The sequence below is a fragment of the Botryllus schlosseri genome, chromosome 5 (assembly GCF_051294905.1).
Source record: "Botryllus schlosseri isolate E-star chromosome 5, Bs_hap1, whole genome shotgun sequence".
NCBI lineage: Eukaryota > Metazoa > Chordata > Ascidiacea > Stolidobranchia > Styelidae > Botryllus > Botryllus schlosseri.
In genome coordinates, this window is record NC_137240.1 from 27,325,316 (window position 1) to 27,344,735 (window position 19,420).

The 19,420-nt window shown below is 38.1% G+C and overlaps 1 protein-coding gene across 1 annotated transcript in view; it reads left to right on the top strand.

Annotated features, from left to right (window-relative positions):
* Window positions 1-18,500, top strand: part of LOC145439564 (lactadherin-like) — a 79,322-nt gene extending 60,822 nt beyond the window's left edge. The window contains exons 3-5 of the mRNA XM_080317057.1: window positions 17,624-17,761; window positions 17,828-17,994; window positions 18,250-18,500. Of these exons, the coding sequence (XP_080173183.1) occupies window positions 17,624-17,761; window positions 17,828-17,994; window positions 18,250-18,387 (443 nt within the window). The 3' untranslated portion in view covers window positions 18,388-18,500. The remainder of the gene's footprint in view (window positions 1-17,623; window positions 17,762-17,827; window positions 17,995-18,249) is intronic.
* The last annotated feature ends 920 nt before the right edge of the window (window positions 18,501-19,420 follow it).

Below are 19,420 nucleotides of genomic sequence, written 5' to 3' on the forward strand. Positions count from 1 at the left end.
AAATATTTGTAAAATCCTACGAGTGCTCACATGATAACACATCAGACATAGCCATCTCTCGTGGTTTCGTGTTACAGATGTAGGAATCACGCACAAGTAATATTTTGGTAATTAGTTTACCACAGAGCCGGCGTAGACGGCGATTCGAATACCAACAATAACCGCGTTCACATACTAACACTTCAAAAGGTGTGAAATATTTGTAAAATCCTACGAGTGCTCACATGATAACACATCAGACATAGCCATCTCTCGTGGTTTCGTGTTACAGATGTAGGAATCACGCACAAGTAATAATTTGGTAATTATTCGGTCACAGAGCCGGCGTAGCCGGCGATTCGAATACCAACAATAACCACGCTCACAAACTAACACTTCAAATAGGTGCGAAATATATTACAAACCCCACGATCGCTCACAAGATAACACCTAAGACATAGGCATTTCTCGCGACTTGCCAATACATACATCCCAATCGCTACAGTGTAATATGTCGATGGTTTTACTATCAAGTAATAAGTAATGAATAACAGAACCGGCGCAGACGCGGTGATTCGAAAACCAACAAGTTGGCACTTGCACGCGATCGCTATATGTTTTGACACTTATAGGAACGGTGGTTGACTTTAGTTGCGTGATACAAATCATGAGAATATTCAATCAATGTGTCAATTTGTCAACTTGAAATGAAACTCACTACAGAAATCAAGTTGATTCGTATCTGAATGTGTTAATTCGACACTACTCAAATCCTTTGGGAAATCCTTTTAACGCGATCTGTTGAATCGAACCTGACCTGAATATTACTGACGCTAACATTCGGCCGCTTCGGATTATTCACACATTCCGCGCCGCTGTTTTCACACCTATAGAATCAATACCAACTAGCTGTATGAGAATCAAGAATCACAAGTATGCACATACAATAATTGTATTTATTACTGAGAAAACAAACGCTTAACAAAAACACGCAACTTATCATTTGCCAACTCTAGCATTACCAAAAAATTCAGGTATTGTTGATTGAAAATCCTTGAGTCCTTATTATCAAAAATGTTATAGTACGTCGTCGGAATCCATTCGCGGGATGTACTAAAGGTAAATTCAGATAATCCAAAATGAAATATCTCGACTTTGATACAGTCTGAATTGAAATAGATTGACAAACATAACTACCAACTTTCACCCACTCACATTTCGAAATTATACGCACATTGATTTGAAACAAGTAATGTAACATTACAACTCTATTCGCGATCCGGCTTTCCGTTTGCCAAAGAGACATTTTAACATCTTACCATACTCAAAATAATTATTCACAACATTAACCGGTGTCAAAAATCTAGTTTTCACTTACTTGATTATATCACTAAAACTTGCAAACTTGAATAATTTATTCTGGCTGTATTCATATCACCGATCTTTTTTGTTCAATTGTAAAGGTCGTTACTATTCCGTAAGACAAAGTATTTAGTAATCGGTGCATATACGACTTGGCATAAACCTATTATATTTTGAGTATACGAGATTCGAATGTCAGAACAATAACTGAGAAATAATTTATCACAATTAAATCCTCCACATATTACAGTGTAAAATATATTGGAATGCCAGCAACTCTTTACGACATAGTTATTACCACATTTAACTAATTTACCCGATCAACTCGTCATGATCATTCATGAAATCAACACAAACACGGTCACTGACTTGAGTTAACCACAAAACAACATCAAGTTTTAAATCCACTTGTAGCTATCGGATTATTTGAATGCATCGATGGGGAATATTATTGAACTCGTCGGTATTGTTACTTTAACAAATTTTCGCTTACACCGACTGCGAAAGTTAATATCGAATGGTAAGACTTGAAACAAATCACATATTTGTTTGAACACAGACACATTACCGAGGTTTTATAAACTAGTCATATTACTCTACACATCTATCAATATCAGACTGCAAGTCGTCAAACTTTTTGTTTAAAGTAACATTTCACTTTTGGAATCGGATTCGTTATAGACATACAAATTGTATTAAATCCAACATCAAAACAAAAGATCTTTTTAGTTGAATCAAATTAGTCGTCTTCGACTTGTGCTTTTTTAGACTGCACGCGACAATTCGTTTCGAATGAGTGGTAGCCAAAGTTAAGATATCTTTGTGTCCACGGGAATATCGGATGAATCAAGCTGACAGAACCACGATTCGACGTTTCTGAGTATTTCACGGGTGTAATAAACTTGTTAGTGTCACCTATCTAAAAGTATGCATGCGTTCGATTTCCATACCGACTGTTGCGATGTTTAGGATTCGCTTACAACGACCAAGAGTGAGGATTTAACACCAATGTCGTTACTGTCGGTATTCGCAACAGAGAATTGAAATATTACACAGTGTGAAAATATCTCTTTGATATCAAAGCACTATCCCAAGTACACGATTAATACTCAACTCCGTTCACACTTTCTATAGAACGTGCTAAATGTAAAATATCGCGAGGTTACACTTTAAGACTTTGATCATTACAAAAGTAAATTGGGATATGTTTGCTATTAGACGCATCCAATTCAACTAGAAATGTCTAGTACACAACGCTCGTAATATCAAGGAAGTACTTGCTACACTGTAATTCACTAAACGTGTTTTTCATTGTTGTTCATTTGTAGTATTGATTGAAATTGTTTTTTAACCCGCAAATATTAATTCCCGTCATGAAACCAAACCGCTGAAAGTCGTTACCATCACAAAGAAACAATTTGTACGACGTTTGCCAAATGTGTCCTATAGTTAGGTGTACTAGAATTATTTGTGTAACACACCGACAAAGAAATCGGAAAATTTTCCGTTGTCATTCGCTAAAGTAAATGCCATCACGATACTCTGTCACTAAAAGACTTTACTTGTATGTGATTGAATCCCTAACAATTAACTCACTAAACCGAACTCCAAAGAAATTTTACTTACTCGACGGATATTAAACAGCGTCGCTTAATCGGTCTATATCGTTTTTCTAAATGCAAATCATATCCACCCAGCAGAAAACAATTTTCACTTGCTTGGTAATGAAACCGAGGTGTGGGTCTTCATTCAATATTTTATTTGTGTCGAATACTTTGCAATAAACACACTGGAGTGGTTGAACTTTACATCATCAGGCTGTCATCTGTAAATCAAGAATACATCCGATTTGTAACTGTATCGTTTACCTAACCGAGTTGTATGCACAGTCTGATATTTTTTTAATTTAGTGATTGCTGAACATACCACTTCGAAATACTCCGTTGATCTTAATTCCCGTTGTCGTGATAATCGAAGTACATTTGTTTTGAATTCGTAACAACCGACCCCTCTATGACATGACGAATTTTTTGAAAAGTTATGCTTAGAAGATTGGTTCCATATCACGAAAAATATTATACCGCTCGTGTTGATACTGCTACGCCATTGATCGGTATTTTCAAACGAGTAAAATTTATTACTTGAGTTGTTCCACTTACCATATGTAAATGTAAACTCACCCGTCTTTCAACATCACAAAGACATCGATAAAAAGTACGCAATCAAACGCAACAAGTTCAACTTTTGTAGGTTGTGTATGATTACCCCACACAACTCATTTCTTACCAAAGGCCTATGAAATATATTCATGTCACACGAAAATATTCGCTCGATATTCTCATGCCACGGACCTGTACAATGATTAGTGGTGCTTTCAAACTGTTTCGATACCTCAAGAACTTTATTGTCTGAATGGATGTTCATGTATCTTAATAATCAAATAGTTCAACAGAGAACTAGTACTTACAGAAACATCAGAGTTGTTTATACAAAAGTTTGTATGTGTACAGTATGTGAATACCATGTATAAGTCCTGCACAATTGCGATATCTATCCGAGTTTAGTTAACACAATTTATGACACCGAGGTCGCGTCATCTTTCGTAAGAAAAACAAACCAACCAAGCCTGCAGGATATGTCAATGTCATAGCAATAAATCAGCTACTCCAACAACAGAGTACATATGTTTTCTAGTCACGGTCGTTACATCTTTCACACAGATCAATCTACTTTGCTAACGAAAAGTGCTGAGTCATCACATGATTGTCCAATTAAAACCACGAATCTATTTTCATTTCGTCACAAACTGTCACATACAGAAAAATAAATTTTCTTTCCCGACTTCAAAACATGCTTGTAACCAATCGCTTTCATTAAACACACAACTCAATAAAGTATTTACTTTCTACAACATAGACATTCCGATGTAGTCAAGAAATATTTTTAATAATCAAAATCCTCGACTTCTGTTTACGGTGTTAGTGTGTGCATGTTATACCTATAGGACACGTATTAAAATGGACACGACACGACTGAATGTAAGGAGATAGAAGTCTGTCGCATATATTTACATGTGGTCTTCGCTACGGTTTCAAAAAACGAATCATCTCTTTTGCATTGATCGAGACCGAACAAGTTAGTTACATGTATTCATGGTAATGATTTTGCTTGTCATATGCGAATGATATGGTTACTGTCACGACAAATCAAATCTACATACAACAACCTTATGACACTCATAATAGCAGTTTCATTCTCTCCCTTCGTAATAGTATACTCACGAAAATTATATTGTACAACTCGACAACTACGTTTACCAAGACCGATGACACTGAACTCACGGCGTTTACCTGTGTAAAATTACTATTTTTGTTTGTAGCGCTACCGTTCACGTGTGTAAAATTACCATTTTTGTTTGGAGCGCTACCGTTTCCCGAGTAGAAATACCATTTTCCTTTGGAGATCTATCGTTTACCCAGAGTAACAATACATTTTCACTTTGGGTTCTATCCTTTCGTAGAGTAACAAAACCCTTTTCGTTTGCAAATCTATTTTTTTCCTACAACAGCAAACCATTTTCACTTGGAAAAATACTTTTACCTAGAGTAACTAATCATTTTCTTTTGGAAATATATTATCTCCATGGGTAACAAACCCTTTTCGTTTGGAAAACTATCATTTACCTGAGTACCAATACCGCTGTCACTTGGAAATCTATTTTTTCCCTGAGTAACAATACCATTTCCGTTTTGAAAACTGACAACCACACGCGACAATTTGATATTTTTGTATATTGGTACGACGGACAGCGACAAAATATACACCAACAACGACTCCGATACATTTGTCTAATCAAATATTCACTTGCTCTGATGCATCCCATCAAAATCATTGGTTACTCGCATGCAATGTGCTGCTGTACATCGACGTGTATGTTTTGGAAATTGGACAATAGGTTTCGACATGTCTGCGATGTCCGGGTTCGTGCTTTATATTTTCCAGAGTCAAAATGTCTGAATAAAACACCTCCTCGACTTTGGTAACTGGTTGGTACGTGGATAACGGTGTTCGGAAAACGGCTGAATTTATGTTTCCCACCGCGCTAACAATTCAGGTTGAGTTTTCTCCCGCATGTTTACTATATTGTGTCTGTATTGGTCAATACATGTCGCTCCAGTCAGCTGAAACCAGATGACCATAAGAAAGTGGGTGATCGGATCCGGGTATTCACTCATGACCCAACGACCAATATTCAAGTAAACATGTTACACCCTGTGTGTTCCACGAAAAAATACCATCCACACATACGTCGCGATTGTTTGCCCACACAAGTATACGCGTAAATGGAGGTGTGTGACATCGCATGCAATGTGTCGGTATACAAACTGCTATTATGAGTGTCATAAGGTTGTTGTATGTAGATTTGATTTGTCGTGACAGTAACCATATCATTCGCATATGACAAGCAAAATCATTACCATGAATACATGTAACTAACTTGTTCGGTCTCGATCAATGCAAAAGAGATGATTCGTTTTTTGAAACCGTAGCGAAGACCACATGTAAATATATGCGACAGACTTCTATCTCCTTACATTCAGTCGTGTCGTGTCCATTTTAATACGTGTCCTATAGGTATAACATGCACACACTAACACCGTAAACAGAAGTCGAGGATTTTGATTATTAAAAATATTTCTTGACTACATCGGAATGTCTATGTTGTAGAAAGTAAATACTTTATTGAGTTGTGTGTTTAATGAAAGCGATTGGTTACAAGCATGTTTTGAAGTCGGGAAAGAAAATTTATTTTTCTGTATGTGACAGTTTGTGACGAAATGAAAATAGATTCGTGGTTTTAATTGGATTGTGACTGTGCTGTTTTAATGTACGCTTCAACATGGAGACTTGACGCTGAACAACAACTCGATTCCCTAAACATAGCTCTTGAAAAATTTGTCGCTGGTGTGCAAAGGGTTAGGAACATTATAATACAGCTCCGTCTACTGGTTGTTTTGTTGTGAGGACAATCATGTGATGACTCAGCACTTTTCGTTAGCAAAGTAGATTGATCTGTGTGAAAGATGTAACGACCGTGACTAGAAAACATATGTACTCTGTTGTTGGAGTAGCTGATTTATTGCTATGACATTGACATATCCTGCAGGCTTGGTTGGTTTGTTTTTCTTACGAAAGATGACGCGACCTCGGTGTCATAAATTGTGTTAACTAAACTCGGATAGATATCGCAATTGTGCAGGACTTATACATGGTATTCACATACTGTACACATACAAACTTTTGTGTAAACAACTCTGATGTTTCTGTAAGTACTAGTTCTCTGTTGAACTATTTGATTATTAGGATACATGAACATCCATTCAGACAATAAAGTTCTTGAGGTATCGAAACAGTTTGAAAGCACCACCAATCATTGTACAGGTCCGTGACATGAGAATATCCAGCGAATATTTTCGTGTGACATGAATATATTTCATAGGCCTTTGGTAAGAAATGAGTTGTGTGGGGTAATCATACACAACCTACAAAAGTTAAACTTGTTGCGTTTGATTGCGTACTTTTTATCGATGTCTTTGTGATGTTGAAAGACGGGTGAGTTTACATTTACATATGGTAAGTGGCAGTGTTGGGATCAAGTCACTACCTTCGAGTCACGAGTCATTTCGAGTCATTGCACATTTTGACTCGAGTCAAGTCAAGTCAATCGATTTTCGAAGGTGACTCGAGTCAAGTCAAGTCACTCGATTTTTGGAGGTGACTCGAGTCAAGTCGAGTCAAGTCAAGTCAAGTCACGAGTCAAGTCACAATTCAAGTCAAGTTGCCTTTTCGAAGTATGAGGCATGATTACGTCATTGCATTTTGCTGGATGTCTGAAATACAGATTGAGTGATCATTGATTCTGAACCAATGAACGAATATAGAGTTAAAGAAGGCGCTGTATCGCTCACATATACGTAGAACTGCTAAATAACGTAAGTAATTGCATAGTCATAGTTTATAGTTACCAGCCAAAATACAGAAAAGAGAAACAAATTGATAAGATGCAATACATTATACCCACTTACAAATTGACATGATACAATTCCAGCCTGCGCCAATGGTTGATGACTATAAACTATATTCGAATTCAATTTCAATAAAACAAGAGGTTTGGTTAAGGTAAGAACAGAGAACAGAAATATACATTTTGCTACTTACGACATCGTAAGCTATAAGCTTCGACCACTTCGTTTGCGTTCCATTTATTTGTGAGAGAACAATGGAGGCTCAGTAAAACGCACGATCATTGAATGATTAGTAGCTCTCACGGGTTACACGCAGGGCATGGTATGGTATGGAAGTATGGTATGGTATGGAACGATATTTCGGTATGGAATATGGAAGAGTGCAAGTATGGTATGGTATGGAAATTTTGTAAGTATGGTATGGAATGTTCTTTCCATACTTCCATACTTTTTCCATACTTGGGCAGTTTTGCCAGAATCATGACAATCAACCGCCTTTCGATTTGTCAAATTGATTGCATACCTCAGAAAATCGCCCACTGTTTATGTTCATTGTTCATATCTCAAACTGCGATTTATCACTCACCCACCCCGGTCGACATCTATTTGAAGACAACAAAGTAGCGCTACGCGCATATGTAGGAAAATAGTAATATAGGAAAATAATATTAATAATGAATCTTCAAATCGAATCAAATCTAAATATCATAAAAATGAATGATATTCGACCGCTGTCGCGTTACAACTTGCATTTCGCATATCGTAACTTCCACTCCGTACTACTAAGGGAGTTTTAAGATCGTAGATTCCGATAATGTAAAAGTTACATGAATATTTTTATTTTTATTTGTTGAACTTAGATATAACTTTCTGCGCTTTGGTAGGATGATCATCACGCATTATCTATTTGATATAGCCATCATTGTAATTGAAACATATGTAACCTGGAGCGACGTTGCGATATGCCGGCCTCCAACACGCATAAAACTTCATGAAATTTGGATATCTCTGATAAAAGAATAGACACCCTGATCTTGGCTAATGAATCTAATGTGTGGCCTACCGATTGGCGGGGAAAATGGACATTTGATCTGCTGTACCAAAATGATTGTAGTGATGTAAATTTATATTCTTTCTAAGATGTATTCTAATGAAGTGATTTCGAACCGGTCTGTAATTTAGGGGTTTCTGGTCGGGTATAGACTCAGTTGTAAAAAAATCACATTATTAACCCCGTTTATTAAACGTCTGTATGAAATGCTGATCGTATCTCTAATATTTAGGCCTATTAGTTTATTTGCAATTCAGCAATTCGTATTATCAGTGCCTCCAATTATCGAAGATCGACTGGAAAGCGGCACGCGATCTCCCGCATATACCTTGATATTCAGTCGCAGACGAAATGGTGTGATTGAAATCACCTGATTCGTTATAATAAGCGTTCATATGTATGTGAATATGTATTCAGGGAGATCGCGGATAGCATAGCGGGACTCGTTACAGATGAAATGACATACTTCTTTTCGAGTTATGTAGCGTGCGAAAGTGTAGCTTATGGCGGCTTATATATAACAGCAGGAAGTTTACCTGGCCCATGCATTGTCTGGCATTTACACATGTAAATTGGTGCTACCTCGCTACATTTGGAAATATTTCAAACCGTTCCTATTTTTCTGTCGGGTTACACATATATTTGACGGAGGCGCAACATTGCGTTTACGGTTACCAGTTCACTGTCATTCATTTCATTGCGTGCTGTTCAATTCTGGAAGTCTTAACTTTCACCAATAGCAATAAGTCTTTACAAAACAAAACTCAAGTCTCACCAAATTTTATTGGAGGGAGCTATTTTAAATGGTGGAAATATAGATTTTAGGTTGTGGGGAATAAAGAAGAAAGGGTTGGGAACCAATCTTCTAATTTCACAATACCTTTGACTTATGTAATTTTGTAGATGATGTTACTGCTAGCAGTCCGTTACCACACTAGATTTACATGTCATGAGATTCTTTTGTGATTTCCAAATAATCAATGTGTAGGCCTATATATTATACGTTCCGTTTTCGATGATGATTAGGCACCATACATTGCTGACGACATATGATATAAAGAAACTGGGGATATCGTTGGTGCATCAGGGCTGTTTAAATGGATAATTTCATCCAAAATCATCAGAATAAAAACGCCGCAACATTTCCACATATCATAAATACAACATCACTTGAGAGGTTGGGCAAGTTGCGAAAGTATGGAAAAAGTATCAAATATGGTATGGAAGAAGGGTGCTATGGTATGGAAAATTGACAAGTATGGTATGGAACGATAGGGCGGGTATGGAGTATGTAAAATTCCCATTCCATACCATACCATACCACGCCCTGTTGTTACACGATCGTTTCGCGAGCAATCCGACGATATGTAAGATACAATGATTTATATCAACACTGATTACTTGATGACTTGAAATTGACTCGTGAATTTTGCTCCGAGTCACGAGTCAATCCACATTTTTGATACTCCGAGTCAAGTCAAGTCAAGTCATTTTAGCAAAGTGACTCGAGTCAAGTCAAGTCATACGAAAAAGGTGACTCGAGTCTGACTCGAGTCAAGTCATGACTCGAGTCATTCCATCACTGGTAAGTGGAACAACGCACGTAATAAATTTTACTTGTTTGAAAATACCGATCAATGGCGTAGCAGTATCAATACGAGCGGTATAATATTTTTCGTGATATGGAACCAATCTACTAAGCATAACTTTTCAAAAGATTCGTCATGTCATAGAGGGGTCGGTTGTTACGAATTCGAAACAAATGTACTTCGATTATCACGACAAAGGGAATTAGGATCAACGGAGTATTTCGAAGTGGTATGTTCAGCAATCACTAAATTAAAAAAAATATCAGACTGTGCATACAACTCGGTTAGGTAAACGATACAGTTACAAATCGGATGTATTCTTGATTTACAGATGACAGCCTGATGATGTAAAGTTCAACCACTCCAGTGTGTTTATTGCAGTATTTGACACAAACAAAATATTGAATGAAGACCCACACCTCGGTTTCATTACCAAGCAAGTGAAAATTGTTTTCTGCTGGGTGGATATGATTTGCATTTAGAAAAACGATATAGACCGATTAAGCGACGCTGTTTAATATCCGTCGAGTAAGTAAAATTTCTTTGGAGTTCGGTTTAGTGAGTTAATTGTTAGGGATTCAATCACATACAAGTAAAGTCTTTTAGTGACAGAGTATCGTGATGGCATTTACTTTAGCGAATGACAACGGAAAATTTTCCGATTTCTTTGTCGGTGTGTTACACAAATAATTCTAGTACACCTAACTATAGGACACATTTGGCAAACGTCGTACAAATTGTTTCTTTGTGATGGTAACGACTTTCAGCGGTTTGGTTTCATGACGGGAATTAATATTTGCGGGTTAAAAAACAATTTCAATCAATACTACAAATGAACAACAATGAAAAACACGTTTAGTGAATTACAGTGTAGCAAGTACTTCCTTGATATTACGAGCGTTGTGTACTAGACATTTCTAGTTGAATTGGATGCGTCTAATAGCAAACATATCCCAATTTACTTTTGTAATGATCAAAGTCTTAAAGTGTAACCTCGCGATATTTTACATTTAGCACGTTGTATAGAAAGTGTGAACGGAGTTGAGTATTAATCGTGTACTTGGGATAGTGCTTTGATATCAAAGAGATATTTTCACACTGTGTAATGTTTCAATTCTCTGTTGCGAATACCGACAGTAATGACATTGGTGTTAAATCCTCACTCTTGGTCGTTGTAAGCGAATCCTAAACATCGCAACAGTCGGTATGGAAATCGAACGCATGCATACTTTTAGATAGGTGACACTAACAAGTTTATTACACCCGTGAAATACTCAGAAACGTCGAATCGTGGTTGTGTCAGCTTGATTCATCCGCTATACCCGTGGACACAAAGATATCTAAACTTTGGCTACAACTCATTCAAAACGAATTGTCGCGTGCAGTCTAAAAAAGCACAAGTCGAAGACGAATAATTTGATTTTATTCAACTAAAAAGATCTTTTGTTTTGATGTTGGATTTAATACAATTTGTATGTCTATAACGAATCCGATTCCAAAAGTGAAATGTTACTTTAAACAAAAAGTTTGACGACTTGCAGTCTGATATTGATAGATGTGTAGAGTAATATGACTAGTTTATAAAACCTCGGTAATGTGTCTGTGTTCAAACAAATATGTGATTTGTTTCAAGTCTTACCATTCGATATTAACTTTCGCAGTCGGTGTAAGCGAAAATTTGTTAAAGTAACAACACCGACGAGTTCAATAATATTCCCCATCGATGCATTCAAATAATCCGACAGCTACAAGTGGATTTAAAACTTGATGTTGTTTTGTGGTTAACTCAAGTCAGTGACCGTGTTTGTGTTGATTTCATGAATGATCATGACGAGTTGACCGGGTAAATTAGTTAAAATGTGGTAATAACTATGTCGTAAAGAGTTGCTGGCATTCCAATATATTTTACACTGTAATATGTGGAGGATTTAATTGTGATAAATTATTTCTCAGTTATTGTTCTGACATTCGAATCTCGTATACTCAAAATATAATAGGTTTATGCCAAGTCGTATATGCACCGATTACTAAATACTTTGTCTTACGGAATAGTAACGACCTTTACAATTGAACAAAAAAGATCGGTGATATGAATACAGCCAGAATAAATTATTCAAGTTTGCAAGTTTTATTGATATAATCAAGTAAGTGAAAACTAGATTTTTGACACCGGTTAATGTTGTGAATAATTCTTTTGAGTATGGTAAGATGTTAAAATGTCTCTTTGGCAAACGGAAAGCCGGATCGCGAATAGAGTTGTAATGTTACATTACTTGTTTCAAATCAATGTGCGTATAATTTCGAAATGTGAGTGGGTGAAAGTTGGTAGTTATGTTTGTCTATCTATTTCAATTCAGACTGTATCAAAGTCGAGATATTTCATTTTGGATTATCTGAATTTACCTTTAGTACATCCCGCGAATGGATTCCGACGACGCACTATAACATTTTTGATAATAAGGACTCAAGGATTTTCAATCAACAATACCTGAATTTTTTGGTAATGCTAGAGTTGGCAAATGATAAGTTGCGTGTTTTTGTTAAGCGTTTGTTTTCTCAGTAATAAATACAATTATTGTATGTGCATACTTGTGATTCTTGATTCTCATACAGCTAGTTGGTATTGATTCTATAGGTGTGAAAACAGCGGCGCGGAATGTGTGAATAATCCGATGCGGCCGAATGTTAGCGTCAGTAATATTCAGGTCAGGTTTGATTCAACAGATCGCGTTAAAAGGATTTCTCAAAGGATTTGAGTAGTGTCGAATTAACGCATTCAGATACGAATCAACTTGATTTGTGTAGTGAGTTTCATTTCAAGTTGACAAATTGACACATTGATTGAATATTCTCATGATTTGTATCACGCAACTAAAGTCAAAACATATAGCGATCGCGTGCAAGTGCCAAATTGTTGGTTTTCGAATCACCGCGTCTGCGCCGGTTCTGTTATTCATTACTTATTACTTGATAGTAAAACCATCGACATATTACACTGTAGCGATTGGGATGTATGTAATGGCAAGTCGCGAAAAATGGCTATGTCTTAGGTGTTATCTTGTGAGCGATCGTGGGGTTTGTAATATATTTCACACCTATTTGAAGTGTTAGTTTGTGAGCGTGGTTATTGTTGGTATTCGAATCGCCGGCTACGCCGGCTCTGTGACCGAATAATTACCAAAATATTACTTGTGCGTGATTCCTACATCTGTAACACGAAACCACGAGAGATGGCTATGTCTGATGTGTTATCATGTGAGCACTCGTAGGATTTTACAAATATTCCACACCTTTTTGAAGTGTTATTATGTGAACGTGGTTATTGTTGGTATTCGAATCGCCGGCTACGCCGGCTCTGTAACCGAATAATTACCAAAATATTACTTGTGCGTGATTCCTACATCTGTAACACGAAACCACGAGAGATGGCTATGTCTGATGTGTTATCATGTGAGCACTCGTAGGCTCTGTGGTAAACTAATTACCAAAATATTACCTTGCAAGTGATTCCTAGATTTAGCAAACTATTTCACACCCTTTTTGCTGAAAGTACGACATGCCGCCCGCAGTCTATACCCGAAAGTACGAATCACCGCCGCGGCCATAAGAATAACGATATATCGAAGTCGCACTCACCGTAAACGTTGGGATTACCTCAAATTGGTCATATATAATAATTTGCGATATACACATTAACTAAGGAGCAATCACGTGACTATTTACCATACCCGATACATATTCAACACCGGTCGAGAGATGCCCATACCCGAAAGTACGATATGCCGACTCACCCATAAGAACCCACGGCGAATTACCAGAGATCCCGTAAGAATACATGACTGGCAGGTTACGAGTAGGGCTGGGCATAATGATTCGAGTACTCGAATCTGAATCGAGTATTAATTTTAATGATTCGAGTCGAGTAGTAAAAGACGATTTTTTCGAGTACTGAAATTATACGCTTCTCTCCACTGAAAGTTAATTTATCAACGAGAATTATAGTTGCGATACTAATTTTCACTGTTGAGGCCTTTAAACCTTGGTTGACGGTATTGTAGCATACGAAACATATAGTACAAAGCTACGAAGGTTACTGGACGTCGCACATTTCCAAAGTCATGATTATCCCGCAACATTGTCACTAAGTGGAATGAAATCGGTATGGTCCAAAAATACCATAGTATCATTTATGAGATTGATAACAGGCATTATATTCTTTGTGGTGGCATAAACAGTACATATTTGAAGTTTGACGTATTACATTGTGTTATGACATCATAATGGGTGATACTCGATACTCGACTCGACTCGAAGCATATTACGTGATTCAGAATCGAATCACCCAGGTACTCGATTTTGCCCAGCCCTAGTTACGAGCGCGTCCAGAAACAATGGCACCGGTTGAGCGATCCCTATACCGAAAAGGGTTACCGTGCGAGAGATGCCTATACTAACCCGGGCACCGGTTGAGCTATAGGGGGGTGTCGCCAACTCACAGATTTCAACCGCCAAAGTCATAAGCGAGGGGTCACCTCATCAGCGATCCCTATACTTACAAGGCAACGGTCGAGCGAAAGGGGGGGGGGTCAAAAGGGTCACCGGTTCAACACGAGTTTCGCGGCACCGGTCGAGAGGGCCCCATAAGAGCCCATTACGAATCGCGACCGATCATACTAACTACTGACGCACGTGTTCTGATAAATCTGGGGACATGTTGGTTTATGCGGTCGTGCAGACGTCTTGACGTTCTTCCCACGTAGCCACAATCACAGTGGCACCTATATTCGTACACTACATTACTTTGTTGAAGTGCAGGAAGCACGTATTTGCGTGTTGAAGGGAGCAGTTGTGTTGTTGTAAAAATCACACTGGTTTTGACTGTGTCGTAACACTTACTGACAGCAGAAATCAATTGTTTTTCAAAGCGGGTGGAAATGGGGCCAATCCAAGGAAGATGGAAATAAACATCTTTTATTGTTCGTGCGGTGGGCTCTGTTCTTTTTTCTGTGTTGAATTGCGTTAATTTCCTCTCCATGCCGCGGCTGATGACGTGTTTGGGGTAACCGTTATCAAGTAAGATTTTTCGGATGTAGTCAAGTTCTAAACTCAGTTTGTTACCAGAACATATCATCAACGCTCTATGCACGAGTGTGCCTATGAGGTTACTTTTTCTGCGTCGAGGACTAAATGAATTCCAGCGAAGGTATTGGCCTGTGAATGTCGGTTTCCTGAAGACAGACGTTTCAAATTTGTTGGTATTGCGCTTTTCAACTAATACGTCCAGAAATGATAATGAGTTATTGCGTTATTTTTCTATTGTGAATTGCAAGGCCGGGTGAAGCGAGTTTAAGCGAATGAGAAATTGGTCACACTCCGATTCATTCCTGAATATGACAAATGTATCATCTACGTATCGGCGGTACAATAGTGGTTTGGCGGACTCACGCTGGGAGAGAAGCTCGCCCTCGTAATACCCTACGAAAATGTTGGCCAAAATAGGTCCCAGGGGACTACCCATGGCTAAGCCGTCTATTTGGCGAAACATGACCTCGTTAAAGCTACATTCCACGGAGCAAGTTGCCGCTTGTAAAAGTTCAACAAAGACGTTACGCGGGATTGATGGTGGTGGTAACTTACCACCGTACAGCGCGTTGGCACAAATATCAATAGTCTCATGCAGCGGAACGTTCGTAAAAAGACTAGAGATATCAAATGAGCTCAGAAACACGTCTGGATTCGGCAAATCCAGGTTTCGTATTTCACCAGCGAACGTGCAAAGACGTGCTTCCTGCACTTCAACAAAGTAATGTAGTGTACGAATATAGGTGCCACTGTGATTGTGGCTACGTGGGAAGAACGTCAAGACGTCTGCAGGACCGCATAAACCAACATGTCCCCAGATTTATCAGAACACGTGCGTCACGCTCAGTGAAAAGCTCACCCTTAACTCATCCACTTAAGATTGATGCTGATCGATCAAAGGCCATTAATTCTGCCATCGGCAAACATCTGTTGGATGATCCGATTTGTGCGAATAATTATCGAGACGACCGATTTCGAATCGTAGGGCGAGGCCGTTCACAATTCCATTTGTGTGCCTTGGAATCAACTTTTATCAAAATACACCAACCAAAACTCTGTCAACAAAAGGAGTTCGTGTACCACCTAAAGATAGTACATTGAACGCTCTCTCATTCATCAAATTTCATGCTGGTGACGTCATATTTTGTGATACGATTGTTGATATCCAATGTTCTTTCCAATTCTCTACTAGTTGCTGGCGATTACCCCTGACGAGTTTCAGCCGAAAATTTTCGGGTTCATTTCAATATGAATATACTATTCAATTGTATATTGAAGTTCTGTACCTCCAAGAAGCTCTTCAAATGATTTGTTGTGGATTTTTGGGAAAAAGTTGTATGAGGTCAATTACGGCGACTTCGAAATGTTAACAAAAATCCATTCTCTCCTGTGATATACAAAACCATATTTTCCATAATAAATTCAAGATAAGGTGCTGGATAGAAATGACTAGGCTTGACGTCGTTCATTAAAAAAAAATGTTTGCCAATTTTGGTGGCATTTTTGCTGCGATCACACCCAAATATAACGTCGGAAGCGTTTCGCGCTTTTATTACATTTGCTGCCACCTCTATATGTGGAAATGGGTTTTCGGCACTCGTTCTTTTCAAATCGAACGAGCGGATTTTCAAGACACGACCACGTATTTCAAGAAATGAAGTTGCAGAATTCGCTTTGAAATAATATAAGTCAACATAATTTCTACACGAATCGTATGATCTTATTTTCAAGATACGTCAATTTGTTGCTGTTTATCACTAAGCCTACAGTTATCATTTACACGAGACAGATGACGATTGCACGATAATTTAGCTAAATTTCAACTTCGTGGGGGTCCGCGGGGTCTGTGACGGTCCGAAAGGGGTCCGCGAAGACGAAAAGGTTGAGAACCACTGATGTAGTGCATAGGAATAACAATTCGACTGTAATACTGAAATTTTAATAATTTACTTCAATATCGCCATTTTCGTTTGGGGGCAGTTTCTCCCCCGATTATGTGTGTATTTACCAGTTTTACTGTGAACAAATAATATAATAATGATGTCGATAGGCCATAGGCGTATACTTCCAATCCATGTTATACGGATATTGCGAGCCACCATTCGGTTATGATTTATCTCAGCAACAGTTGAGTTCTAATGGTTTGATGTGGAAATCGTCATGTTTTATTTGAAGGGCATCGGATATCTATACCTAAATCGTTTGGTATACACAGCCTACTCGTCGCCTAGCAGCAACGTTCAAACTACGTTTGCCTAGCAATCATTACCAATCATCATCATTGGATAGTCTGAGTGGTGATCACGCGACCCTCCTTTAAGATAGCAGTATGCTATGGCTGAGCATACGACATTGCGGTTTATTTTTCAACTACTTCATCGAATATCCATACCCACTGCTGATTAACTGTTTTTTTACTTGATCTTGGCATAGTCTGATCTCGGAAATATATGGATATATGAAAATAGGCTACTGTGTGCACAAAACTTCCATTTACAACAAACAGATTTCTCTGTACCTATTATCATTAACAGGAATGTGCTACGTAGGAATCTTTAACGGAAAGATCAACCTATCTCAACTACGAGCTTCATCTATCTGGAACAACCATCATTACCATCAACTGCACAATGCTGGTCTATTTTCGCCACATGCTTGGGCTGCTGCGAAGAGTAAGAACCCATCTCTTGTAGGCCTATGTAGCCAGCGATAACACAATCCCACTCAAATTTATACAGACGATGGGCACCAGTGGATCCAAGTGGATTTCTTGAGTTCTAATACAATCACTGGCGTCGCGACTCAGGGTCGAGCGAGTAGTGATCAATGGGTACAACGCTACCATATTTTGTTCGGAAATTCGGCCAATAGTTTGCAGTATTATAAGGAGCATGGTTCAGTAAAGGTATACTATATGGTATATAAAATGAAATTATTTTGATGAAAAATAGTTGCGACATAGTTCTGCTACATGCAGTCTGAATGCATGATAGTTTGAATACATATCACGAATGCACTCAATTGGAGATGTCAACGAACTTCTTGACCAAAGGTCGCACATGGGACGATAAGTCATATTCCGCGGCTATTTGAGATTTCAGAAATAAAGCAGGTGATGATGTGGAACCTGTGGGCTGCCATCTTGCTGATTTTCTTACAGGTATTTACGGGGAACAAGGACAGAAATACCATTGTCGAAAACATGTTTCCTAGACCCATCACTGCTCGCTATGTTCGAATTCATCCGGTGGCGTGGTATGGCCACATCAGCATGCGTTTCGAGTTGAGGCAATGTTAAACTTATTGAAAGGTACAACAATTCTAATGAAATTATGTAAAATATCTGGTCATCTATATTTCTAATCCATTTGTGAAAATTCGTGAGTAATAGATTTGCTATCCGACAGTAAATTTAGTTGTCCATATATAGTTCTTAGTACGCAGGGTTGTGACTAAGTTGCAAGGTTACGAGTCGCAAGTCCATCTTAATTTTATAGTTTTGACCCGAGTCATCTTCAATTCACCAGCGAGCCAGGTCCGAGTCCAAGTGAGGGAGAAAGGGGTCAAGTTTGAGTCTTAGTGTTGGGACTCGAGCCCAACCCCTAGTCATATTATGCTAACTGATGATTAGGGCGTTTTTTTGACAAGTCAAAATTTGTCAAAATTTTTGTCAAAATTGTAGCGTTAGGTCAAAATTTGTCAAAATTTTTAATAAAGTCAAAATTTTTGACGTCTGCATTTCGTTTGTATCGTAGATTTTGCACTGTCGGTGAACTTATCATTTGATATTTTACAGATTGTAGCCTATTTTATAGGCCTACCGTTGTAAACGGCTAATTGTCTGCTCATTGTAATTCATAAACGGTCAAATAAAACAAGTAGGTAAACATGGTGTTATGGCCAACGTACCGCAATATCCTAACCGAATAAAGACTTCTTGCGCATTGCATCATTCTTATATTAAGAAGCGCATGATGAAAAATTGTGATGTAGTGTAGACAACATTGTCAGAATGAAGCAACACGGTGTGTTACCAGCAGTGTACGCACAACATGAGTGATGTCAGCCAACAACTACTGCTGTTGAACGTCCTTGGCAAGCTTTTTAGTAAGGACATGCACTTTCTACCCAAGAATGTAGGAAAAAATCTCTCGTTCTACTACAAAATTTTTCAATTATTTCTAGCATAAGACATATTGTAACCCCTGAAATTTTTAGGTCAAAATTTTTCCTTTTTTTAGGTAAAAAAACCCCGCCCTACTGATGATTTATCGAGCTCCACTCAGGTTCAACTCCCTTTTATAAAACTCTTGGTCGATTCTCATATACTC